Source organism: Porites lutea, chromosome 12 (genome assembly GCF_958299795.1).
Source record: "Porites lutea chromosome 12, jaPorLute2.1, whole genome shotgun sequence".
Classification (NCBI taxonomy): domain Eukaryota; kingdom Metazoa; phylum Cnidaria; class Anthozoa; order Scleractinia; family Poritidae; genus Porites; species Porites lutea.
In genome coordinates this window covers 19,448,612-19,475,734 of record NC_133212.1, presented here as the reverse complement: position 1 = coordinate 19,475,734, position 27,123 = coordinate 19,448,612, and the positions used below count along the sequence as shown (strand labels likewise).

General features: G+C 39.1%; 7 protein-coding genes and 1 non-coding gene across 8 annotated transcripts in view; 6 read left to right on the top strand and 2 right to left on the bottom strand.

The window, feature by feature from the left end:
* The first annotated feature begins 3,104 nt into the window (after positions 1-3,104).
* LOC140921894 (uncharacterized) lies at positions 3,105-4,468 on the top strand. Its single transcript, XM_073371892.1, has one exon. It carries the CDS (start codon positions 3,264-3,266, stop codon positions 4,152-4,154), a length of 891 nt encoding a protein of 296 aa, XP_073227993.1. The 5' UTR covers positions 3,105-3,263; the 3' UTR covers positions 4,155-4,468.
* A 3,095-nt stretch (positions 4,469-7,563) lies between these two features.
* Positions 7,564-7,649, top strand: Trnam-cau (transfer RNA methionine (anticodon CAU)). Its single transcript is given in 2 exon segments — positions 7,564-7,600; positions 7,614-7,649. It is a non-coding gene; the product is annotated as a tRNA-Met (tRNA).
* Positions 7,650-9,649: 2,000 nt separating this feature from the next.
* On the top strand, positions 9,650-10,758 carry LOC140921352 (uncharacterized). Its single transcript, XM_073371355.1, has one exon. The coding sequence runs from the start codon at positions 9,685-9,687 to the stop codon at positions 10,633-10,635; it is 951 nt and encodes a 316-aa protein (XP_073227456.1). The 5' UTR covers positions 9,650-9,684; the 3' UTR covers positions 10,636-10,758.
* A 3,339-nt stretch (positions 10,759-14,097) lies between these two features.
* Positions 14,098-14,508, bottom strand: LOC140921572 (histone H3). The gene has a single exon (XM_073371571.1). It carries the CDS (start codon positions 14,506-14,508, stop codon positions 14,098-14,100), a length of 411 nt encoding a protein of 136 aa, XP_073227672.1.
* A 549-nt stretch (positions 14,509-15,057) lies between these two features.
* On the top strand, positions 15,058-15,369 carry LOC140953834 (histone H4). The gene has a single exon (XM_073403215.1). It carries the CDS (start codon positions 15,058-15,060, stop codon positions 15,367-15,369), a length of 312 nt encoding a protein of 103 aa, XP_073259316.1.
* A 1,286-nt stretch (positions 15,370-16,655) lies between these two features.
* On the bottom strand, positions 16,656-17,203 carry LOC140921573 (histone H2A-like). The gene has a single exon (XM_073371572.1). The coding sequence runs from the start codon at positions 17,099-17,101 to the stop codon at positions 16,721-16,723; it is 381 nt and encodes a 126-aa protein (XP_073227673.1). The 5' UTR covers positions 17,102-17,203; the 3' UTR covers positions 16,656-16,720.
* A 214-nt stretch (positions 17,204-17,417) lies between these two features.
* On the top strand, positions 17,418-17,917 carry LOC140921574 (histone H2B-like). Its single transcript, XM_073371573.1, has one exon. The coding sequence runs from the start codon at positions 17,447-17,449 to the stop codon at positions 17,813-17,815; it is 369 nt and encodes a 122-aa protein (XP_073227674.1). The 5' UTR covers positions 17,418-17,446; the 3' UTR covers positions 17,816-17,917.
* Positions 17,918-19,649: 1,732 nt separating this feature from the next.
* Positions 19,650-27,123, top strand: part of LOC140921536 (leucine-rich repeat-containing protein 42-like) — a 49,825-nt gene continuing 42,351 nt past the window's right edge. Inside the window, exons 1-4 of the mRNA XM_073371541.1 lie at positions 19,650-19,855; positions 22,246-22,621; positions 24,386-24,653; positions 25,676-26,173. Coding sequence (XP_073227642.1) covers positions 19,702-19,855; positions 22,246-22,621; positions 24,386-24,653; positions 25,676-26,173 — 1,296 coding nt within the window. The 5' untranslated portion in view covers positions 19,650-19,701. The remainder of the gene's footprint in view (positions 19,856-22,245; positions 22,622-24,385; positions 24,654-25,675; positions 26,174-27,123) is intronic.

Below are 27,123 nucleotides of genomic sequence, written 5' to 3'. Positions count from 1 at the left end.
AGGTTAAATGAAAAAGGAAATAGAAAAATTTACATCCAAAGATAAATGAAGAATATAATAAGGTTAAATAAGAAAATCTCCGGCCTCCCTCCCCACTCGGGGGGGTACTGCCATATATGGGCTATATAGGTATGTGCCGATGTGAAGGGTATGGTTTTCAAGCAGTTTTCTCTAGGATAGGGTATATAAATCAGAACGTTTGGGTCTAGAATAGGGTATCATTTTTCAGAAAACTGGTCAGTTGGTTGAAGATTTTATCTAGACTAGGGAAACAGCTACTCTAGGATAGGGGGGATTTGGAGAGTTTACTCTATTATAGGGTAGCAAAATTTAGCTGAACTAGCTCTGGTATAGGTTAAGGGTTCTAGGGTCCCAGCGGCACATCCCCACCCAGAAATTCCTAAAGTACCCCCCGGGCCCCGGGGGGATCCCTTCCCTCCTCCAGATTAACTTTGATAGGTGTATAATGACGTCAGTAAAGATTCGCCTATACGTATAAGGCGTTTTCACATGACATCACGGCGGCCATATTGGTGTTCCAAAACAATGAAACGGCTGCCATGTTTTTGTACCAAGACAATCCTGAGTTGAACTCTTTTCTTATGTACGCGCTTTTTTTGTTCCATTGAATTGATATATAACAATTATTCACCGAAGTGGAGGTGGCTAGTCCTGGATATTTACCGAACTGCGAAGCAGTGAGGTAAATATCCACGACTAGCCACCGACACTGAGGTGAATAATTGTTTTAGTATATACTAAAACAGTGAGATAATTGAGCACAAAAATGACGATTTTTAACTCAAATACTGTTGCCAACGATTACAATTTTGGCGCGTAATGACCGGGCGGCCGCGGCCGTCGCTTTTTCTTGCCGACAATTAAAACTTTTGAAGGCATTTGTTTAGCTCTTGCGGGAAAATTTCTTCAAAAGGAGTTGTGAATTCTTTTTGTTTTTAAAATCATTCTATAAAAAAAGATTATTAAATTTAGTTTTAAGCTTATTTATGAACAACTCAACTAAATAAATTAACGCAAGACTTAAACTTAATTTGCATTTGTAAACAAAAAACTTTTTCACCGGTTTTATCGATAAATTCGTGTCAAAAAGTCAAAGTTTTACCTATTAAAACTTCCAATCCGAACTTCGTCACCTTCTTCGTGTATTTCGGAAACAGCTTGCTTGATTAGTTGTGAAATTTCTTTGTTTGCTTACGGCAGCAAACCGGGAAGGCATTTTGCTCGCAACTTACGCGAGTTTGGCGTCGCTCGCTCGGAGGAACTGGAGGTGAATCAGTGAATAGTGCAGGATATTCACTGATTGAGTAGCCAATCAGAGCGCGCGAAAAACGCTATCCACTGTTTTAGTATATACTAAATATATATATATACTAGAAACGTGAGTGAAATTGCTCTACTGGTGTAAAAGTGAGGCAGGTGTTTGCGGCGGCCGCGATCAATGTACCACTGGATCGCGGTTTTGTTAGAAAAGAGTACGCCTGCTCTGCAAGCTATGCTCGGCCTTCATCAGGGAGCGAGCAGTAGCCAAGAGTATAGTCCCAGGCATTATTTAAACATAAAACACTCCATATGCCTCATAAAACAAAATGGGAAAGCGAGTACAGTTTATGTCGCAACTTGTATGAAATTCATGATGACAAGCCACCTTAAAACGCGCAAGTAAGAACATGGCACCGGCTGCGACGGAGGTGTACGCGCGCGAAAAGAGATTCCCCCCTTTTGTGCGCATCGCTCATCTCGCTCGCAATGTTTCTTATGCACATTCCTTGAAGGCTAACGTCGGCTCTTTTCGGTTTCTTCAATTAAAGCCCAAATCCTTCGATAATTTACTGATGATTTCTTCTCTCGTTCTACCTCGCTCCCTTGCCATTTTTCCAAGAGAGACTCTTTTGATTTTGCTTAACTAATACCAAACATATTTTATACGTTCCCAAATAACGAAGAGATTTTAGTTGTTAAATATTTATGTACGTGACTTTAACTGGATGGTTTGTGTAACTGGAAAGCACTGAATCTCTTAGGGCTTCTTTAATTTCAAAAGTTTGTTTACTAGTTAGCCTATTGTTCAACTTTCTATGGCTCAACTACGCTTGGTCGGTGGTGGCGCTTATTCAACACAAACCAAATTCAGCAAGGGAACACGCACTATTGCAACAGACCTCTTTTCTTTTTTCCCGCGTAGTGCACTACGATCTGGAGAGATGTGAAATTCGTTCGCATGGAAGAGCAAGGACTTTTCCCTCTGAGGTTCCTTCCCCTTTTTGGCGCCACTGTGGAATCTGGGTAACGTGTAAACTCGTACCCAGAACTCTATTCGACAAGAGATCTGGGAACGAGATGTCGCTTGTCGCTTGACTGTACTATTTTTAATGTTTGGTGTAAGTTTGTTGTTCGATTCCTCCGACTAAGCTGTCGGAAATCGAAGGGAATTCTCTTCGTGTGTATAACAGCGTCGCCTCGATTTCAGCTGTTGCTAGCATTTGGGTCATGTGGTTCGTCAAAGTTTACCCGCAGATTTTCTGAAATAGCGCTTGTTTACTTAAATATGAACACGTATCACGCTTAAAATTGAAATACATGCAAAGTTTTGAAAAAAAGAAGGCCTCTAAAATTCTTAACAGGCAATTTTTTATTCCAAGTTTTTTATCTGAAGAGTTCTGATGAAAAAAAAAAAAACAATTCACAACAGTTCTCGAGGACAGGTTTGTTTCGATTTTATCTTCGTGGTAAGTATATTATTTAATTCTGGTTTATTTTCAGCTTTTATTCTACATCAGGATTGTATTAATAAACCTTGACAGCTCGGTAGTCAAGATACTTATATTGTTCTAGCCCTTTTAATATATTTCAAAAGGCAAAATAGCATTGCCACATGATCTTTCCGGTCGCGGAGCGGTGGTCCTTTTGTTCCATAGTATCTTTTCCGCTGTTCACTGGGGAAAATTTCAATAAAATAAAGGAATTCTCAATGTATTCCCAATTTTCGCAAAATGAGAATTGTCTATCAAAGGGTTTAGACATCTGCAATATTTGCATTTTATGACAACCTTAAAATAGAATTTCTTTACAACAGCGATAGAACAGTAAGCTGGTAAAACAAAAAGTGGATTATTGACTCTGTATTTTAGTTTTTCATTTCATTCATGAGAAATCTTGGCAGAGGGACAAAGTTAAAGAAATTTGTAATAGCCTAAATTGGTCTACTTTATAAAGCCAACTTATTGTTCGATTCCATCGGCGAAATGAAAAACCATAACAGGGAAATTTATACAATACCTGGCATTTTTTTCCTTGTAACTGCGGTCATTGCGTCGCTAGGAAATGGCTATATCCTTTACGTCGTCAAACGAGATCCTTTAAAGTGCTTCAAGAAGCCCACAAATGTCTTCAACATTGCCTTGACGATGGCGCATTTTTTCGCAGGAATTGTAGTTTTGCCTTACATTGGCGTTTTGAATATTCTTCGTGGAGAACACCCGGAAATCTTTATTCCTTCAACAGTGCTCGACCTGGAAGAAGCGTTGCTTAATTTCAACATCGGAACTGCCACACTTTTTCTGTCTGCTATCTCAGGAGAACGATGTATTGCTATAATACGACCCCGCCTTAACAAGAAATGGCTGACTTTGAACCGTGCCAAAGCCATAAACTTCGCATCAGGAACCATCTGCTTTGCTTTCTGTCTCCTTTTATTGCTACCCGTTTCCAAGACTTTCTTTTACTTTGTTTATCTACCCTTGTTTATTTTTCTTCCCTCGTGTGGAATTTTAGCTTCTTGCGCTGTGAGGCTGCGAAATTTCAAAAACCAAGCTCGTGTCTCTGTGATAAACAGTGGTCTTCCCGTTGCTCAGTTATTCGCCCTCGAAACGAGAAAGAGGAATTCCCAGTTGGTCTACAAACTTCTAAATACCGTTTTTAGCATTCTTTTACCTATCTTGATTTCCTTATTTATGTTCTCTGCGGTTAGAATCATCGAAGTTACATGGGAAGGGTGTCAAAACAGAAAGTGGTTCGTAACCCTACATAATGTCACATTGATATGTTTGTATCTGAGTTCCGCTTTTAATCCTTTCGTTCTTCATTCGAGAATTGCTGAATACTCGCGAACAACAAAGCACATCTTTAGGAAATAATTAATAGAGACTGCCAATCTCTAAACTGTTTATTTAAATGTGAAAATTCAAAAGTTTTCTTTGTGTAAACTGAAAGTTTTTTATGATAAAACAAGAAGATGATTAAGAAATGAGGAGCCTGAACGAAGCATTTTATTTTCACTTAACTCGCGTTTTATATACACTGATACACTCTGTAAGCAATTTGCAATTTCTAAAATGAAGCTGGTTTTGTGATCAGTGGCGCTTGAATTTTTTGAACGAGAGAAAATACGAAGAAGAAAAACTAACACAGGCGATTACTGGGGAGCCAAAGTCCGGAGTAACATTTCCTATAGAGAGTTTTCACATGAATGTCATGTCCACCATATGGTGGCCTAATACAAGGAAACGGCGGTCATATTGGTGTCCCAAACCAGTCCTGTTAGAGCTGAATCTTTTTCTCATGAAACAATTTATTTCACTCAAATAAATTTGCATAGCTGCGACCGCTGCTGGCCATGTGAATGAAAACGCCTTTTAGCCTGCGGGGGCTTTGCAGTTATGCATGGTTTAATTAGTCCTGTCACCATCCCCCGCGGGCAACCCCCGGGACAAGTCAAGCCCTTCGGGCCCGGGGTTGGAGAATTGTTTGAAGCAAGAGAGTTTGAAGCGGTCTCAGTCCCGGGGGTAAGGGGGTGGGGCAAATATAAAGTAAGTTCTCTTTGATTTTGTGAAGAACGTGTTTTTTCTCGCGCGCTGTTTTTGCTCGAAGCTGCAGAACTCGAGATTACTAGACTGAAAAAATTTTTCTTTGTTTCTTTTGCAAAAATAAATCTGGATTCGAGTACGTATCATACGCACATTCGGTTTGCAAGTTTAAATTATTCCTTTCCATCCACTCTCCGACAAATTCCTGCCTTTTCCCTTGAAAATACGTAGTCTTGAGTTCCTCAGCTTCGTGGAAACCGCGCGCGAAATAACACAAAAACTTGCTTACCACCACTGATGTTAAAGTTCATCCTTGCGGAGTTAGTCCCTTTTATAAAATAACTAAGATAGTACGCGCGCTCTGATTGGCCGAGAGCAGTGTTTGCATGAGAGTATGTAAACATGGTTGAGGCGTCAAGTTGTTTGGCTTTTCGCGCGCTAATCACGCAAGCATCAAATTTGAAAAAGTTTTCGAGTTCAAAACTCGACAAGTTTACTTTATTTACCCATTCCTTCGTCGGCTGAAACATGGAAAATCGTTACAAAGAAGGTGAGTCAATTTTTCTTCGCTTAAGCTGACATTTTAAGCGAGAAAACTCCGTATTTTGCAAAGCATCTTTTTGCAAAACAAGAACTCATTACGCGTGCAAGACTTCGTGGACTAGATTTTGCGACTGGTAAGAATTTCTCTTTTAATCAGTGCCATACAAAGAGTTTTGCGTTTTTTTCTAGGGAAAGTTATTTTATAAAAGCAATAGAAAACTTTTTTCCTGTGTTTGCATAGCCTGATATAAACACTCGAGGCGTTGGGAGAATTCTCGACGGTTATGCAAACCCTCGACTTCGTCTCGGGTTTGCATAACTGTCTCGAATTCTCCCAACCCCTCTCGTGTTTATATCAGGTTATACAAACACGGAAAACGTTTTCTATTGCTTAAATATAAGCCATATAGGTATGTGCTAGACTAGGGTTTTTTCACCGTTTTATTTTTCCTGCGTACAGACGTCTCGTCTCTTTGTTAATTTGGTCTGAAAATGGGTATAAACTTTGCCCGTTTTGGTCTGGAATCGGGTATGATTTTGGAGGGGGACTGTGTGAAAATATTTATCATTTCAATTCTAAATGAGTAAGAAAAAAAGAGAAATCTGCGAATTCGAAATGAATTTTAAGAAATCTTTTGTGTTGGTGTTCTTATCTTAGTAATGATGACATAATTTCTTAGAGGCTCCTGCTTATAGGCCAGGTCTGAATACAGGCGTGAAAAATGACATTTTTTGGTCTGAAATAGGGTCGAGAGATCAAGATTTGGATAACCGAGCGGCACACCCACCAAGAATTCTGGCCAGTACCTTTGTCTTAGAATTATCGCCGGCCGGGAGTTCAGGGTGCATGTTTATCGGCATATTTAGGAGATAAATAAGGGTTGCTCAGGTCTGCAAATATTCTCTAATAGCAGATGTCGTCCGTCGAGTTGTCTTCTTGCTGTCCTTGCTATGTTTATAGCTAATAGTTTCCCTACTTCTTCCGATCCTCGTGAAACGAGTGAAATGTTCCGCCATTTTGTAGTCACTATACGCGAACAACTCAATCTCGTCCCCAGGTCTTCTCGGTTAGCGGGTTCATTAATCCTGGCAATTTGCTGCACGATTGACGTCATTTTTCTCATGTCGCAAAATTCATCCAAAATTGGTCGACAATAGCTGGTTATGATGAATTATACGTGGGATTCTAGCCAATCATAAACGGAGAAATATTTTGAATGAATAATGAATAGGGTAATGGCGCTACTGTCGGATGAAATAGCTCAAGCTCAGGAATTACTGCTAACAGTTGAAAAAGAGTGCAAGAAAGTTGGCCTTGTACTGAATGCTAAGAAAACAAAATCAGTTGCTTATAACATTGATGATCGAACACCATTACATACATTTGATGGTACTTATCTGGAATGGAAGGATGACTTCAAATATTTAGGGTCATGGGTTGATAACTCAGAAAAAGACATCAGCATAAGGAAAGCGCAGGCTTGGAGAGCTTTGAATGGTATGACGAAAATATGGAAGTCCAATATGAGTAAAGATTTGAAAATCAGATTTTTCATAGCCACCATCGAATCAATCTTACTCTATGGGTGCGAGAGCTGGGCTCTGTCAAAAGCACAAGAAAAGTCGTTGGATGGAACATACAGTAGGATGCTGCGAAAAGCTTTAAACATCCACTGGAGCAGCCACATACCAAACCAACAACTGTACGGAGATCTACCAGCAGTCAGCAACAAAATCGCTTCTCGTAGGCTACAACTTGCGGGACACTGTTATCGCCATCCAGAGCTAAGTACCCAGAAATTAGTCCTATGGGAGCCCACACATGGCCATCGCGGGAGAGGAAGACCGAATACTACCTATATTGACACTCTTAAGAGGGATACTGGTGCATTTGAAGCAAGTGAGATTGCTGCACTGATGGCTAATAAGAGGCTGTGGAAAGATCTAGTGGTTGCCCGCCTTCGGGCGACCAAGTGAGTGTGAGTGTGTAATGGCTCTCAGGGGCATAGATTATTATTCATGAAATAAGTTGAAAACAAATTAAGCTTAAAGATTACCATTTCTAGTATTTGAAAAATGAATCAGCAGCTTTACTAGAGTCGGCTGTATGCATAAACTACAAAATCACATTTCATTTCTGTTTCCAAAAAAGATTGAGGAATATATATATAAAAATTTCGCCACCTCATTTAACCCGGCCTCGTTAGCGCAGTAGGCAGCGCGTCAGTCTCATAATCTATAGTAGAAATCTGAAGGTCGTGAGTTCGATCCTCACACGGGGCACGGAAATATTTTATTATTTTTTTTTTCTGACTCTAATTCTTGCCTTTATTTTCTTGCCTTTTTTTTTGGCTAATTCGAACGTTAGAAAATACATAAGCAAGCAAGCAAATTGATGCTTCTCCACAATTCTAAATTCTCTTGTCTGCTGTCTTACAAAGATCTGGGTACGAAGTTAGCGCTGTCTTTGTAAAATTTGGTTTTGAAGTCCAATGACGTTTAAATGTTTTTACGATAAAATCAGGCCTTAAAGTTTCTTGAAACCAATTCTAAAAATAGGTGTTAATAGTATTTTAAAAGCTTTTAATTTGCTGAAAACTCTCCGACTCGTAGGTCTCGGCCGGTTGGACTCACCGTAGAATCAGGGTTGATGATAGATGTTAAAGTCAAAATCATATTTTTAAATGTCAAAACACACGTGCCTGGCGTGAGAAAAAGATCATATTCCAAGTCTTTTTATCGCAACGAAGTATTTTTGCTCGATATCTCGAGAGAGTGAAAAGATGACAACTGACTTTCGCAAAAATACATGAATGGTCGAACAGGAAATTGAGGAATGGAATAGTGGAGTTTTACAAAACCAGCTCCGTTGTGTGAAATGATGAAATATAATTCAGTCACAAAAATGACATTGAAAATTAGAAATTCAGTGCAGGCGTTAGTTAGATGAGAGACTCTTATTAATTTCTAAACATACAGCTGAACATATCAATCCAGTTTAGCAATATTTAGCGTGTGAAGCCGCCCGCAATAACATGTTTAGTTTGCTCTGTCCGTGACATTGATAAGTTATGCAAGAACTATTGAAAAAGCGGTTACTGGTCGTTACTTCATAAGGAAATGAAATATTATCTCTTGAAATCTCTACAGGTGAGAGGAACGAGCTCGAATTAATAAACGCATTTAAATGTATTTTGTGTATCTCTTTCAATAAAGCATTTTAAAATTTCAATGTGTCCTTGTGTCCTTGAATTGCTCCAAAAATAATTCAGAATTAGATTTTCCCTTTGTAATTGTTACTTTTCATCAGGAAAATAAATAATAATACCTTACTCCGATAAATTTTTTACCGTTTTACTTTTAAACAACGAAAAAAAAAAGAAGAAAGAAAGAAAACTTTATAAACAATCCAATTGCTCAATACCGAACCAGTTTTCTATAAAAACTTAAGTCATGAAGCGATTTTTCTTCATGTGGAAAACTATGGCTCGTGGCCTTTGTAAAAACAAATCGCAGCAGGATTAAAATTGCTCTAAGAAATTATCTTATACACAAGCCTACAATCTGCCAGATATACCATTACCTTATTCAAACAAGCCCATATAACACTGGGTAATTTTTTGACGTGATGTGATTTCATAAGAAACCTTTTATTTGCGGGAAGTTAAATTTAAAAGCCTGCTGTTTTCGCTTACGCCATAGTTCCGTAAGCCCAGATTTAGCTAGGATACACGTTACAAATTTCTCGGTTAGGGCTCCTATAGATTGTAAAACAAATTTAATTAGAAAATTCTCGATAGAGAAGTCATACAACTACTGCACTTCTGAATCGCTTTCACTGCTCAGTTAACGCGGGCGGCGACTTTATACCTTTTGGGAAAAATTGTCAACGTGTTGAACAAATCTTCTAGCGGATAATGGCGGACGGAAGCTACAGAGAAAGGTTTCAATTTCCAATTCCTATTTGGAAATTCAAATAAAAAAGAAACCATTCATCTCGATGAATTTTTAAATTACCTCAGTCAATGTCATTTTGATGAGACATACTTAAGTAAAAATGCTAAAATGAAATTGCGTTTTCACTTTTATAAAGGCTAACGCGGATCTTTTTGTCAATCAATGTTCAACAGCTAGCATAAAAATCATTTGTTTAACTTGCAAATACGTTGCTGCTGTCTGTGCGCTACTTAATATTTGGTATACGTAAGCTATGCTCAGTGTCTTAAATGATTTATGCGAGTTACCGACACCTACAGTGCCTTTTTTCTCTCTGTATAAAAGACTTCTACAGCGTCGATTTGGTCAGTCACACGACGGCATGGAAAACGAAACAGCCACAATCCCGGACGGTGTCCGAATCGGCGTTTGTGCTTCAGTAGGAGCCTTATATCTAATTGCATCAATTCTTACGGTTACAATCAACGGCCTATTGCTGTTCGTCATATTCAAGGATGCGCTAAAATGCTTCCGGCGACCATTTGCAGTGTATATCACGGGATTAGCTACCACCGATTTTCTGTTTGGCGCCATTGGTGACCCCGTTTCGGCAAAGAAAGCGTTTTACTGCGTCAAAGACGAAGACGGAGAAACAACTTTCGATTATGTCATGGACTATTTTATTGATAACTCAGCTACCATGTTGGTCGTTTCTTTGTCAGTTGACAGGCTCATCGCAGTCGCTTGTCCAATTTTTTATCGCTATTCCATCAAGAACACTCACGCTGCCGCCGTGGTTGTGTGTGCTTGGGTGTACTGTCTCGCGTTTAGTCTTATTCAGTTAGCAGAAGTCCCTGATGATATTTACGACACGGTAGATGTCCATTTGCATGTCACTTTTGCTTTAACGGCTACTGGAATTATTTACCTTGCTATCTACCGCATTATTCGAAGAAGAAGAAAGCTCTTTCCTGGCGGAGACGAGACGACGCAGCAAGATGAGAAACATCTAAAGCGCCTAAAACGTGAGAAAGAATTCGTCTTCACAGCCTTTTTGATTCTCCTTGCTCTGGTAATTACACAGATCCCCTATCTTGTAATGACAATTATCAAGGCAAACTGTGAGAGTTGTACTGAAACCACATGGTTTTTTATATGCCTAGAGTTTAGCGATTTTCTCCTCTGCATCAGTGCTATTGCAAACCCTTTTCTCTATGGCTGGCGAGTAAAGCAGTTTCGGAGTTCATTAATGGCAGTGTTTTGCAGATCGCGTTTAGACCCCGCAGATATGGAAATTTCACAAACAACAAACGAAACTAGAAATCAAAGATGAAAAAAAGTATCATAATAATGATGACAGCAAAGCAAGACCAGGTTTATTTTTTCCTCCCATGCACCCCGATTATGAAATTGTCCTATTTTTTTGTTTTATACAGATAACTCGGATGTGATAATTGTCTTCAATTAGTAACAAGGTGAATATACGTTTACAGTTTTCACTTTATTAAGTTTTCATGCCCAGTGCGTGTAAATGGCTTTTTCAAGGCCCTCTTCATAAGTCACGAAATGAATTTTAAATATAAGTTTAAATTTCGTAATTTCTAGGTGCCAACTAATAATTAATAACATTTTGGTGCAAGCCTAACTTTAAAAGCCCACATTTCATTGCCGGCTTTGCTCAGCTGTTCCGGCACATTTATTCAAACTCTGTTTTAAAAAATGTTACACAAAGTCACTCCGTTGACTGATTTGTATAAACTGATAATATATCACCTTCGCGATTCATAGTTATTCACAAAGCTTTTTTTTCTGTAAAGTTGCCAATCTCAGAATTGCCTCATGTGATGTAATTGGTTAAGCTGCTTTGCACCATTGTATAAAGTAAGTGCGAGTTCTATTTACAAAATGGAATCGTAATTGTAAGGTGTTTTCCTATCAGAACTGACTGATTAACATTAATCTTTTTCGCTTTTGTTACTGAATCATTTTGAAATATGTACGATAAACCTTCTTTAATGCGAATCAGTAGCCCGCCACATTTCCACCTTTTGATTTTCAGCTGGCTATCATTAGCACCACCCAAGTTATTTGAAGTTTAAGTTTTGTAAATACTCATTAAAAAGAGTTTCCTGTCGTTTTCAGTCCATTTAACCCATATTTCTATGCTTTCAATTTACTCTGAAAGAGTCTTTGTTCTTTTCAGTTTTTGTCTTGCTAGGGTAGGTCTTAACGGACTGTTCAAACGTTTTTCTGAATCTTTCATTGTTCTGGCGTATTGCAACAGAGAAACGCAATTCATTACCTTATTCGAAACTTTTAGATTTTCAACAGCATTAAAAACAGGAAGTATAAACAAAACCACGGTTTCTATGGGGTCATTGAATTCATTTCCTTTTTGACAAAGGTCTGAGTTAATAGAAAAAGGAGCAAATTATAAACGAACCCTTTCGAATTATAAATCAAATGATTGGCATAAAATTAGAAGATGGTCATAATCTCTTTTCGGATGACGCCCTATTCAAGACTGGAAAACACGCCGACGCAAATTGATAATGACTTTAAAGCATGCATATACTGTTATTATGGTCCAAATGGATTGGGGACTGACAGAGTTTTTTTAAAACTGAGAATTTTAAATCAAGGCAAAAGGAGACGTTTTTGGCACATTTTTAATTACAGGTAGCAAAAAGGAATTCATCAAATAAATTATTTCTTTTGTGGGCATGTATTCGAGTATGAATAAACTGAGGGCCTGTTTACATGGAGTGGGGGACCCCGGTCTGGTGGGGTTGGTTTCTTTTGTTTTCACGCTCTGGGGGACACAAAACAAAAGAAGCCTACCCCACTAGACCGGGGTCCCCCACTCCATGTAAACAGGGTCTTAATGTTACTCCATTAGTGATATGAATGTTCTTAATGTTAATGAAACACCTCCTGTTTGTATCAAAGCTGCCACCAGTTATTCCGGACCGTGAGTTGTCAGAAAGTTGTTGTTTTAGAAAATTTAACATAATCATACTAATCTGCACACTAATTAAAAAATACAACAAGAGAAAAAATAAGAGGACATTGAAATACTTGGAAAAATCTCAATTTACTACAGGCTTAGTTAACTTTGCATGTCTCGCTATTGCGCAGAAGCTTCCTCTTGGGTATTCCAATAACAAGCCTTTTCCCTAGCTCTTTCCAGCCTCTCTGAGACACATAAAAGGCGGCTTGGCCGGAGGCGCAAGTTACTGACTTAATTTCGACTATAAACTATTCATACTTGTAATTGAATTTCATTTGGAAAAAGCAGTTTCCTATATGACACCGTTTCCCTATGAAATAGTTATGTTGAGAACATAATGTTTAATTTCTAATTCTCATTTCTAAACGATAACAAAGCTGTGAGTAAAATTTTAATGGCGTCGATTTTCCTCGTTTTGGCGAACAATTGAAGTGTAAAATAAAAACAGCAACGAAGAGCAAATCGATAAGTTCTTTGGTTTACAAAGGACCGTATGTTTGCCAGACAATTTTTCTGCTAACAAAAATTTTAATTAAGTTAAAACTTTATCGAGTGGTTGGCAGAGTACCCGAAGACATCTAAATAATTTATGATATAATATCTGTCAGTGAGTCCTCCTATATAGACATAGATCTCCATGGAATAATTGCAAGGCCACAAGCCGTCCAGGAATGTTTAGTTTGTCTTGCAAACATGACAAACCTGAAAAAACGTTCAAAATGATTTATTTCTTTTACGTTATCCTCGCGTTGCAAAAGGGCTCGTCAGTGGCCAAGTTCGGCTTACAGTGACTCCGCACCGCAGTGCCTCGCGAAGGGTTTTGCGCCCAAGAAGAAATGAATGGCGGTTGTTTAATTGTTTTTATAAGGCCGATTTGTATAAGGCTTTGATCAAAAGATAACGAGTCGGAAAACTCTTCAAAATAGATCCATGAGGATCGAGCGTCGAGCTCAACCCGATCAATAGTCGCGTAGACAGGGGCACCCAACGAGAATATAGTTCAAAACCACTTAAACATAGCGTTGTTAGAAGTATTTTAGTATTTAAACAGTAGATATAGGCATATTTTTATCCCCTAAAAATTTTTCATCTGTTCGGATTTCCTAGCTGAAAGTCTAGTGATCCGAAACTTATGGTGATAAAAAGTTACCTTTTCGAAAATTTCAGCCAGAAAAAAGGCTCGCGAAAATTCTAGGTGACCTTTCTAGGGTAAAAATCCGTTAAAAATGGGCAATTATACCATTTTTTATATAGATGTTCGAAAATCCTAGGAGAGACAGGCAAACAAGAAATTTTACAACAAATGTTCCGAAAATTCTAGATCTCATATCGTCTTCCGAACAGATATTTTCCGAAAATTGGCGATGGCTGCCCCTGCGTAGATAGCCTACAAATGTCGGCTGAATCAGTTGCTCGAGGACGCCAAAATAAAATTTACTGCCTTTTTAGTTGAAGTCGCTTGAACTTAAAACTCAAACATCGCGAGAGGAAATCAGTTTGGCCGTTGCAAAATTGGCGCCATGTTTTTCTTTTCATTATCCTTTTATCTCCTTTCTGAACAGGGGAGAATCGAGATGTTTATTATTGCCGCATATAAATCTTATAATTCTCTTGCCGATTTATGTGGAGAATTTTTTTTGAAGCAAGCAATGGATAAAATGGTGATAAGAAACCTAGGAGAGGTAGGGACGCGTTGGCTTAAGAATAATGCAGTACTGTGATCATTGCTTTTACAAATATGGTGGCTCCTAAAAGAGCCGTTTGAGTTGCTAAGATATGATCCTCTTATGCTCGTTCTCCGCGGATTCGGCGGGCCAGCTGAATGTCCTTGGGCATGATGGTGACGCGCTTGGCGTGGATGGCGCACAAGTTGGTGTCTTCAAACAGACCAACAAGGTAAGCCTCGCTGGCCTCTTGAAGAGCCATCACAGCAGAGCTCTGGAATCGCAGATCGGTCTTAAAATCCTGAGCGATTTCTCGCACAAGACGCTGGAAGGGCAGCTTGCGGATCAACAGCTCGGTTGATTTCTGGTAGCGACGGATCTCACGAAGAGCGACTGTACCAGGCCTGTAACGATGAGGTTTCTTGACTCCTCCAGTGGCAGGCGCGCTCTTACGAGCTGCTTTTGTGGCGAGCTGTTTTCGTGGAGCTTTTCCACCGGTTGATTTACGAGCAGTTTGCTTTGTACGAGCCATGTTTTTACCCTCAGAAGACCTATGATTTGATCGATAAAATTTAGTTTATTCCATTCCCTAGAAATTTATATCTGGCGGGCCGAATTCTGATTGGTAGAAAAATGTTCTTTCTGATTGGTCGAAAAAGTCCTTTGTAATACTTTGAAAACAGCCGATGGATTTTGCCGACAGTTTGATTCTCAAAAAGTTTATGTTATTTTCAGTTGTGCGTTTTTCGAGACGTTTCGCATCCATCGCAAAAGAAGTAAACCCTGGTACAGATTTATTGCCTTTACTATTTTGAATAAATGAATTAAATCTGCGAGTACGGTGTGCATATGAGGGATACCGTCCATACTCTGTTAAACTGATTATAGGCATATATTACACCAGTGTGTATACAGTTTAAAAAAGATATAATTGCCCTTTGGACCCGCTGGTTTACTTTTGTTAAAATCTGACCAATAGAAATCCAATTAAGTTTTCGGAGAGGTCCACCTTGTCGCTATATAGGGCAGGAAAAGAGCTTTTTCAGCATCATCTCAGTTTTAAAAAGAGTCACAAGTCAGTATGTCTGGTCGCGGTAAAGGAGGCAAAGGTCTAGGGAAAGGAGGTGCCAAGCGTCACCGAAAGATTCTTCGTGATAACATCCAAGGTATCACCAAGCCAGCCATCCGTCGTCTTGCTCGCCGTGGCGGTGTCAAGCGAATCTCTGGCCTCATCTATGAAGAAACCCGAGGTGTTCTTAAAGTCTTCTTGGAGAACGTTATCCGTGATGCTGTAACGTACACCGAGCACGCCAAGAGAAAGACTGTGACAGCCATGGATGTAGTCTACGCTCTCAAACGCCAGGGACGTACACTTTACGGATTTGGCGGTTAGACGTTGCTGTCCACACAACAAACCAACGGCTCTTTTAGGAGCCACCATATCTTACGAAAGTCATAAACTAATACTCTGTTGTACCTAATTTTAAGAGGTACTCACGGTGCCTACAATAGCTTTAACATTATTTTTTTTTCGGCATTCCTTTTCGGTGGAAAAAGGACGTAGCATAAACGCAAAACCGTTTGATCATGGTCATCGCCAACGACCGCACTTTTTTCGAAACAAAAGATTTTGAAGTCAGGAATTAATATCCAGTCGCGATCAAATTCAAAACCTGTCAAAATTTCAGCAAAGTTTTGAACAACTTTGGCAAATTTCAGACTAAGGAACTTACATTCTTACTTTGTATGTTAGAGCGGCAAAAATGCACCTTGTTCGGTCTCACTGCAGTCAGATCTACATATAAGGATGGCTGCGTGCACTTAAAAAAATTATCTATGCAATCCGGTGTTTACGCATTAACATTGATTTCAATGTCTTTTACTTTTTTATCTCTCAAAACTATAAGCCGAAGCGAGATTTCATCTCGTTGCCAATTTACTGCACTAAGTGTTAATGGTCTTCTCGCGCAACGATCGCGTGGCCCCGAGATGTGGAAATTATTCGCGCGCTCGATTCAAAAGCGCAAATAAACACACTGCAATGAAAGTTCATCAACTTTAAGCACCGGGTTATGTTAACAATCTGTGTTAATGATAATTGCTAAATTGGCAAAGTTTGTATATAAGAAATGAGCCGAGTTTATTAAGCGTGATTCACAAACTGATCTCTAAACACATAGGTTATATTCCAACTCAAAAATTGTGACTGAGAAGAATCTGAAGAATCACAGTAATGTGAATGTCGTCACAAAAAAAGTTTGAATTAATAACCGTCAACTACAATTTGAAGGTTAAGAAACTATTTATTGTTTGGCCATATAATACATGTAAGAATGGTTGGGCACATTTTAAAAAATATTATAGTACGCATGCAACCTTCCTAATACTGACACCAGAGCAAATGAATGCACTCTCTTAGACGCGGTTGAATTGAACGCTCGAGTTAAGAGTGTTCATAAAATTTACATTTGAATAACCGGTTCTCGGTTAGCTTTCAAAAGGTATCAACAAATTTGAATTTGCTGCAGGATGCACGCAGTAGAACGTGTGCGCTAAATCAGTAAAAAAGTTCAGAGATTGAATAATTTGCAGCGGAAAATTGATCTTTCCGAGACGTAAATTACACTTTCTTAGTTTAGACTCTCAGACATGAATTGCGTTCTAACTGAAAACTGGAAATTGGTCATGACTTTTATAGCATTTGGTGGCTCCTAAAGGAGCCGTTTGTGTAAATCAAAGCTGATTTAAGCTTTCGGCTTCTTCTCAGTCTTCTTGGGCAGAAGAACAGCTTGAATGTTAGGAAGGACTCCTCCCTGAGCGATGGTAACACCAGCGAGAAGCTTGTTCAACTCTTCGTCATTACGGACGGCCAGCTGAAGGTGACGGGGGATGATTCTTGTCTTCTTGTTGTCACGAGCAGCGTTGCCAGCCAACTCAAGAATCTCAGCGCTCAAATACTCAAGCACGGCGGCCAAGTACACTGGAGCACCCGCACCAACACGCTCAGCATAGTTGCCTTTGCGAAGCAGACGGTGGATACGACCTACAGGGAATTGAAGCCCTGCTCGGGATGATCGGCTCTTGGACTTGGTGCCCTTTGCTTTTCCTTTACCGCGACCAGACATATTGAAAGTTTGCAAAAGTCTTAAACTCTAGTGAGATGATAGCTCAAAATTGGCGGAAAGCCATTTTTATAGTTCATTTTCCAAGTAGGTAGGATCGAAACGCACCAATCAAGGCTCTTGGTTTTATTTGAAAGAAGCTTAATTTTGTTTTCATCTCTTCTGACATACAACACGTGGTTAATTATAATAAGCATTGAAAAGGCTGCTCTATACTCCTGTTTAGTAGCCAATCAAAGAACGTGATTTTCGATCCGTATGCTAATCGATCCTTACTCTGTTTTACCGTAAATATCAGTTGCATAGAGTCCTCAGGCATTTCAAATCCATTTTGACCTACGTACAGACATGGCACCCAAAGTTGCAGGAAAGAAAGGCGAGAAGAAAGCCGGAAAGGCAAAGGCTGCAGGAGAAAAGAAGAAAAGGAGGGGAAAGAGAAAGGAAAGTTATGCTATCTACATCTACAAGGTGTTGAAGCAAGTTCACCCTGACACTGGTATCTCCAGCAAAGCCATGGGCATCATGAATTCGTTCGTGAACGACATCTTTGAGCGCATCGCCACCGAAGCTTCCCGCCTTGCCCACTACAACAAGAAATCAACCATCAGCTCTCGCGAGATCCAGACCGCCATCAGGCTGCTTCTGCCCGGTGAACTGGCCAAGCATGCCGTCAGTGAAGGAACGAAGGCTGTGACCAAGTATACCAGCAGCAAGTAAACTCAGCGCGTGAGTTTACCGCCAAAACCAACGGCTCTTTTAGGAGCCACCAAATGTTATTAAAGTTATGACCAATATTGCATCAGAAATGCATAAGACTTGCAGAACTTAAACCTAATCTCGGCGTTTCCAAAATTAAAATTAAAATCCCTTTTAACTTAAATCATTTTATAGCAGGCAAACCTATCTTTTGCGACAAGCGTTCTCACGCATGCGTCAGCTGCAAACGCTACAAATTTCTTTAGAGAGTTGAAAACATTTTCTCATATTACAAGTTGCTCCAAATCATAAAAACCAGGCTCAAGAAAGATTTAGAGCTAGAAAACGCAGTCAACTCTCGCCCTGCAGTTCCTACAGACTCGATTTAGGCATGCGCAATGTTCACACCATACCGGATAGCGTTAGCGCCGGCACGACCCGGGGGGGGGGGGGGGTACTTTAGGAATTTCTGGGTGGGGATGTGCCGCTGGGACCCTGGAACCCTTAACCTATACTAGAGCTAGTTCAGCTGAATTTTGCTACCCTATAATAGAGTAAACTCCCCAAATCCCCCCTATCCTAGAGTAGCTGTTTCCCTAGTCTAGATAAAATCTTCAACCAACTGATCAGTTTCCTGAAAAATGATACCCTATTCTAGACCCAAACGCTCTGATTTATATACCCTATCCTAGAGTAAACTGCTTGAAAACCATACCCTTCACACCGGCACATACCTATATAGTCCATATATGGCAGTACCCCTCCCCCCCCCCGGGCGGCACGAAAACCATACCGGATGCGGCTTCTGTCCACTCACAAAAACGGTGATTTGTGGGCAATTGATTGATTTTGGTTCCCACTCTCAGGGGCACCCAACGACAATTTTCGGAAAAATATCTGTTCGGAAGACGATTTGAGATCTAGAATTTTCGGAACATTTGTTGTAAAATTTCTTGCTTGCCGGCCTCTCCTAGCATTTTCGGACATCTAAAAAATGGTATAATTTCCCATTTTTAACGGATTTTTACCCTAAAAAGGTCACCTATAATTTTCGGGAGGCTTTTTTCTGGCCAAAATTTTTTCGAAAAGGTAAGTTTTGATCCCTATAATTTTCGGATCACTTGACTTTCAGCTAGGAACTCCGAACAGATGAAAAATTTTTAGGGTATAAAAATATGCCTATATCTACCGTTTAAATACTAAAATACGTTTAACAATTCTATGTTTAAGTGGTTTTGAACTATATTCTCGTTGGGTGCCCCTGCACTCTGGGTACCAGGTTTTTCATTTTCTCTCCCGTGCAGCTGGATGCTTCGGTGTCAGCCGCAGGTCGATGTCGTTACGATTTCAGTCTTTTCAGTAGAAGTGCAGAAAAATTTCGATCACCAAAAGTGCCGTTGGTATGAACAAGAAAAACATATGGCGGGAAGATTCTTCGTCCCACAAAGCCAACTATATGCGTAACCATTTGTATGCCACGGCTGAACTGATCACAACAGCCTACTGGAAGCCAAATTATAGGGATTTGTATGGGGATTTATCGTAAGGTCGATAAAACAGTTAAAATGCACATTAACATCCATTGAGTTGTGTCTGTGTTGTTTTCTTACAGTTATAGTAGTTATCTGCCATACAAACGCCATTTGATACCAAAAACAGCAAAACTCAACAGACTCTTAGAGCTGGCCTACCTGTGGTAAGCTTTGTTCCCAATGCCCTCTCGGTAGAAATGGACGCGCAGCATGGCGGGAAAATATAAATCATTCTGTGTTCAACGCTGCCATTTTTTGCAGCGACAAACGTGTCTCGCGTAATGTTCATATACAAGGCCTCTGCTAGCAGCGAACATGCAGCCTGATAAGCAAAACACTACTTTGTAAGTCACAGGAGAGCTTTGTTCAAGCCCAATGGCGTTCCAAGGTGTTTCAAGGGATATTTTTGACAGTTGGAATGAAGTTGGTTTGGTTTACACTCGAAACAAATATGGCCGAGTTTCCGCGCCTTCGGGTTATAAGATAACGGACAAAAATGATTGCTCTTACAAAATAAGTCTCTTCAAAGGTATGCAATATACTGAGTGAAAGAAATTTTAATAGTTCGTCATGTGAGCATTAACAATTGACGCCGATAAAGCTTACCTTGGTGTTTAAACATGTAGCAAGTTAAATCAGCTGGGCCGAGTTGTTCAAAGCTGGGTTAACCCCGGGTTAGTGCGAAATTTGAATTCAGATATGAAAGCTTAAAAAGTAAATTCAGTTTAATTCTTGTTGTCAACAAGTTGATAATTGGATGCTCTTAAACATAACAGGGAAAATTATCCGAGAAAATGCTTTTGAGCAAAAGAAAAAGAAACCCAGATTAAATTTAACCATGGGTTAAGGTGATTCCTTAGTAAAAGAACCTAACATAGATTGTAGATGAAACTTGGTACACTGATGTAACAAGTCAAGAAGATGTCACCGTGCTCGTTTTGACGTCACAATGTTGACAAATTCAGCTATTTAGGACCCTTTTACAAAAACTGAGGGCAGCCCAAAACTAGACAAAAAGGAGAGATTTTTTCGATGATGCATGTGGTATCGCACAGAATTTGACTTTAATGTATTGTTTATCCACCTACGTACCAGAAAAATGCCTTTTAATGCCCTTGTTTTTACTTTATGCTCCAAAGTAGAATTAAATTGAGCACTCGCTATTCGACCCGTTATAGCTCAATCCGTACAATTTAGTAAAATTGCCAAAAAACTGAACATAGATTTGTGCCAATTTTTTTCTCATCGAAAGGAAGCACTGTCCTTATTAAAATCCTGAAATAAAAAATGGGGGTCACCGTACTTGTTTTTGCGGTAGAGCTGCAGAAAGTGCGCACCAGATGCATTTTCTCCGATTTTTGAGAGAGGACTGGGGTGAGTTTCAAAATTGAATGTATGTGAAAGGGGGAAGAAAGTATTAAAAAATCTATTTTTACAGAATTTACATCGAGATATCACATTTAGGACACAATGTGATAAAGGAAGTGTTTAAATGAAAATTAAAGTGAGTAAGCACAAGTTAAACATCCACTATCGAGGTTCTTGGAGAGGAAGTCGAACTCAGCAACACGCGTACTGCTTACGTTATGCAAATTACCAACACATTGAGTCTCACCTCGGCAAGAAACAACAGCGAGCAAAAATTCCAATAGCGTTTCTCTTCAGTCAACTTCATTTTAATAATGTTACTTCACATGCTCTTTTTTATGGAGGCCATCTTGTTATGCGCAGTAAGAGATGCGTAGTGCAAAACCAGGGAATCACCTTAAGCGCTAATCGGCCTTCAAACAACTGGGCCCAATCAGCGGGTTAAATGTGGGACAACCATTTCTCGTCCACGGATCTGGGGTAGACTAGATAATGACAATAATCCTTGTGATAGTTCGTAGGTGAGAGACAGATTGAAACAAAAATAAAGAGATGAGGGTCCCAATAATGACAGGCCTAAGCTCTGCCACCATTCTCGTAGAGGAAATTTTATAGCATCTCAATCATGGTGTTAGTCTCTAGGGGGATCTTTCAATGGTGCCCTTTTTAAAATGTACCTCCCATAATTATAAGGCAAAAGTTCTTGTAATTAGATGGTTGCACATGCACAGCTGTTTCAAAACATGAAAGAGGTATGTTATCTTCAGAGCTCAGAAAAATATGCTGTGGCTATATGCCCGGCAGCCGGGAAGGTTCTTAAAAAAACTAAATGCGATTGGAAAAAGGGATTGTTCAGAAATTCTAGAAAATGATTTTCTGACTGCCGAGCATTTAGTTTTTTAAGATCCCTCCCAACTGCTGGGCATATAGCCACAGGGAAAAAAATTACATGAATTCCAGCTTTTCCTTTGGGCAAGTGAAATGGGCATTCTAATTTGAACACAGGAACATTCTTATTATTTATTTTAGTCACAACTTGTTATCATAAACTCAAACCAAAACCTATCAGGGTACCCAGCAGGCACTCATGTCAAAGACATAGTTACACGCGTCTATCTTCTTTTTGAATCTCAGTTAGAATCCTGTTCAAATGTCAGGGTTTTTTAACCTCGCATAAGCAAACACTTCCCAGGGGCGTAGCCAGCTTTTTGACTAGTTGTAGGTCTGGCTGAATTTCATTTTCATATTCCCTGAAAATTGCACACATGACTAGTACGTACTGACCTCACCAACACTTTGAGCTCTTAAGCTTTTTAGCTCACTCCAACAATGCATAATTTAAACAGTGATCAAACCAAAAACTGTAGGTCCTGCAGTCCTACAGGTCTATGGGCTTGCTATGCCCCTGTTTCCCCATTAAGAAGTAATTTAAAACTTTGTTCAAAGGATCTCTGAGGAAAAAATGATCTCTGGTTTGTACAAGTGGTTTGTGTTTTCCTTTATTTTTTAGTTTTAAAATCTCAACTACAATGTACATGTTTTCACCCACAGGAGCAAGTTGTTCTGTTGCCAAGGATGGTAACAACTTTAATCCTCAATCACTTTTCCTTATTTGCCTGGACTTTGTTGCCAAGAATATAACCATGGTTGAATCCTTAGCAGAGTTCCCAGATATTGTGGGTAAAGAACTATTCCATAAAGTTCAGGAGAATGAAGGATTTGCGTCCAATCCCAAGAATTTAAAGCTATTTTGTGAAGCATATGGTGAACTTGTCTTATCAAAGTTGTCTCTGTCATCAAAACACATTCTTGCAAATAATTACCTAGAGTTTCTACAATTCTTCACTTTCCTTACTGAAATGGATGTTAGCCATTGTCGACTTGGGGATAATCATGAGCTGCTGTCATATATGTCTCATTTTCATTGGTGAGTCTGTGTGTGTTAAAGGATTAGTACATTACTATTTTAGAACACTTAGTATAGTGACAATTAAAGTTATAGAATGAGACTGAGTAGGATGTGAAGAATTATGCAGATTGAGAAGGATGTTATCTATCAAGGCTGAAGGCCGAGGTGATAACATTCTCCAAGATCTGCATAATTCTTCGCATCTTAGGAGAGCCGAATTCAGAATAATTACTGAATTCAGCTCTCATAAGATGTGAAGAATTATGCAGATCTTGGAGGATGTTATCACCTGGGCCTTGTTTTATCGTTCATTCAAGATATTGCTAATTTCTTAACATACTTACCCCCTCGTAGACTTTTTTCAAAACTTTGGCTTATTTCTAGGCATGGCTTCACGATCTAGACAGATATTTTACGTTGCAAATACTCCTCAAAAAGTAGATAACATCCATCAAGCAATATGCTTTGCATATTCTTGCATTTCTTTCATTCAGGTTTAAGTCAGAAATTCAGTGATTTCATCTTAGAATAGCCGTGAATGCCATTTTTTAGTTCACTATACCCAAGCAGCCTCGTTTCCACTTAAATATACCACAGGGTTCATCAAAAGTAGCTGGCTGCTGGCGAAAATGGCCGCCTATTTGGTTAGTATCAGTTCTCTGGCATTTCTTTACGGATGGTGCTTTTTAAATAGAATATCACTGGACTGGCCACTTACTTTCACAAATCAGCCGTCTACTTCAAAACTTTCTGACAACCATGATACCAACATTGTTTCCAATCAAATATACCATCAAATCGATGGTATATTGCTTACATCTTCCAAATATGGTAAGCGCCAGTTGGTTATGAAGTATTAGCCAGGGGAGTGGAGCCAATCAGAAACAGCAAAATATTTTGAATGAATAATGAGATACATATTGCATACTGGCATTGCTTTTATGTAAAGGAAGCTGTATAATGGTAACTCCTATGCCACACACAAATTACAGCTATAAGTGGAGCCTGTTTTTAATAGAGTAAAGCAGATAAAAAATGCGATCACTCCACGTATAGCTGATTCAATGAAGTTTGCTTTCGGAATTGCACACTGGGAAGCCATTGCTTGGTGGTCAGTCAAGCAAAAAGAATAATATTGCAGTGAGTTCCATATACCCAAATGCCCAATGCCCAATTACCAATGACGAAGTGCCAAAGAAACCATCTAGAATTATGTATATAATTTATACAAGAACCTGTAAGTGAATGAAACTCATATTGCCTTTAAGTAGGATATGTGTAAGGATGCTTTTAAAAGCATGCATTGTACACTGTAGTAGACATTTGATTGCTGTGCCACAGCAAGTCAGTGTTAAGTCCTTTCTCTATTCCCAGACGGTTATTCTGAAGACAGACTCCAAAATTCTGTATTACAGTATACTGAAATTAAAATATAGTCCTTTTATTTTTAAAGCACAACAAAGGCTAATAGAAAGATGCTTTGTTAACAGCCAAAATAACTGCCACAGAAATTACACGAATGGGGTATTTCTACAAATACACATGTTCAGATCAATTGATCTATGCATCCTACGGGATGCATGCCATGAGTTATTTTGAATCTTTGGAGATTCTTCTGCATCAGGGACGCAGCACGCAGGGGTAACAATATCACTGCGTTTCTGGGAGTATGGTCCCCAACCCTGGTGATGCTTCAAACTCACCTTGAAATGGTATTTTGATGGAAACCTTTACTGATACATACAATAAAATAATATCATTGTAATTTTGTTCTTCCTCTAGTTTAATCAAGTTGAGCCTCAAAGACAACTGCCTATCTGATACTGGTGTAAAAAAATTCACATTACCTCAGCGCCTCCTTAAAGATGGCCTTGGAAAGCTTGCTGTTTTGGATTTGGCATCTAACCATGACATTACTGACAATGCTGTCAAGCACCTCCTCAAGCTGACTTCCTTGACAGCTCTGAATCTCTCTGGTACTCAGGTGTCTTTTCTATATGGGGTTCCGCAGCTTCTAAAGCATAGAAATTTGTGTCTGGCACCACAGGATGTAAGTTTTACGTTTTAGGATTATCTATATATTATTTAAAGACTCTTTCACTGTTTGGGATACATGCCCAAGATGCGGCAAGGTGTCATTACTCTCTTGTCATTAAGAAAGGTACAGTGTGCCCCAAGCACTGCTTTCCCCTCCTTAAAAGGGGCATAACTTTGAGCTGTTTTACAGGGTTTCATGTCCCTGCTAATTTTGACTGGAGCAGCAAGTCAACATGGTCACCTCATGTATACAGTCAAAGTTCTGTCTTGCACAAATTAATTATTTTCACCCTTATTTCATGGGTCCGGAGCTTTCAGGCTTCTTACAATAAAATTTTTCTTTGAGCACAGCCTTACATTACATGTAGATTGATAAAAAAAAGGTTCTTCACAAAAAAGATGCAACAGGACCGGCTCAGTCGGCAGAGTGCTTGACTGCAGAGTGGAAGGTCAAGGGGGTTGATCCCAGGGCAGGACCTATACCTGGGTTTTCACTAGCTACAGAGTCAGAGCCATAGTTGAAAGCAGAGTCGAGAGAGTGCTTATGACCTAGTGAAAATCAAAATTCGGAGTCATAAGCGTGAAGGTTTCCATTTTCTTCTGACTCTGCTTATGACTCCATCATTTACAATCAAGTGAAAACCAGATTGTCGGGGTCAGAAGCAGAGGCAGAGGCAGAAGGATGCCAATGACAATGCACATTCCTATGCTTTGTGATCGGTTTGGTTCTTCTGCTTCTGCTTGTGACTCTGACAATGTAGTTTTCACTTGATCATAAGTGATGGAGTCGAAAGAGGAATCTGAATGCTGTTTCCACTAGATCATAAAGTCTTACGCTTCTGATTATGACTTGGACTCCGTTGCTAAGTTCTGTCTGCAGTAGAAGATGTAAAAATATTATTTTCAGTATTAATACTTTCATACCAAAACATTGTCACTCAAGTAAAACACTTTTTTATTCAGTTACTCATAACAACCAGTCTGCTCATTTTTGTTTTTACCATATATTTTTAACATTTTTTTTTCTTAAAATAGTTCAATGATGAATTCAATACTGGTAAAGCTTTCACAGTAACAGAAGGATGGGCTGTTGATGTTATTAACGACTGGCTGAAAAAATCCAAGTGCCTTTTTGCAAGCAGCAAAAGAAATTCTTTAGAAGTGAGAAGGGGGACGTTTTACAAGTCAACACGATCAGAAATAATACAGAAGTTAACAGAAGAAAGGGAAAACCACAGCGCCTGTGAACTTCCAGTTATTATGTTCACTTCAAAAATTAAAAAGCGGAATTGGTTACAATCAAACACCAAAAACTGTTTGGAAGATCACAAGCAAGATGTTGCAGTGGATGGTCAACCTAGTAAAAAGCTTAAAATGAGCAGCGATAATACAGATGCTTTTGGCACTGAGAGTGAAGATGCTTTAGAGGACGAGTTGTTTAAAGAGTACTTAGTATTTAATTCTTCAAATGTGTGCAAACCTCTTAAGAAACAATGCTCTTTGTTGGAATCTATGGACTGTCTCAATAATTAGGTGAGTGACTATTAATATAATTATTATCTTGAATCATATAATTATAGTATAATTCATTCATTCATTTTATTTTGCCATTAACCAGAAAATTATATAACAACAGTATACAGAAAATTATACATTAAAGATAATATACAATATTCCAACTAAATTATTTACAACATTAAATGTGGTAAAGGCAAGGAAGCCTATATAGAAGCCAGGGGCTTATAAACTATAGGCTTCCTGGAACTATAGGGGTAAACCATACAAGTTAAGGGTACTGAATGAAAATTTTGATTAATTAAAAAAAAAAAAAAAAAAAGTAAAGAAGAGAAAAAAGAAAATGTGTGTAGCTCAACAAAGCGTCAGTTGAACTTGTGAAATCCAGTGTGCCCAGCATATGATTTTCTAGTGGCCCGAGAACAAAAGTTAGGCACCATGGGCCACCGGGCTTTGCTAGAGCACGGCCTTGAAAGACAAATATGCAATTAGGCAATTATTTGAAGAGAGTTTCAGCATGGAGATAAATTTTCTAGTCAAGGGAACACAATTTGGGCTGGAAATTTATCCTGGTCAACAGGCTGAAATAACTCACAAAATGACATTCAAATTTTTAGTCTGGAGTGATGTGAACTTGGGCATGCTCATTGCTTGAACCTTTCCACCCAATTTACCATTTACTTTACAAAAATAATATTGTGTCTTGACTAAAATTAACTTTTTTAAAAACGAGAAGAAAAAAATAACAAGCCCGCTTAACTAGAGCAAAATTTCAGCCTGGGCTGAAATTTGCCATGCATAAAATGGCCCCTATGTCTAAACTCTATGTATGAAGACCCAGTAAAATGAATAATATTCTTGACCCCCATTACTTTAAAATGCATGAGACAAAGCTAGACCAAAATATAATGTACCAAATGTATCATCAACATGAAACATTTCTGTAACAGTAAGGCACTTCAAATGTT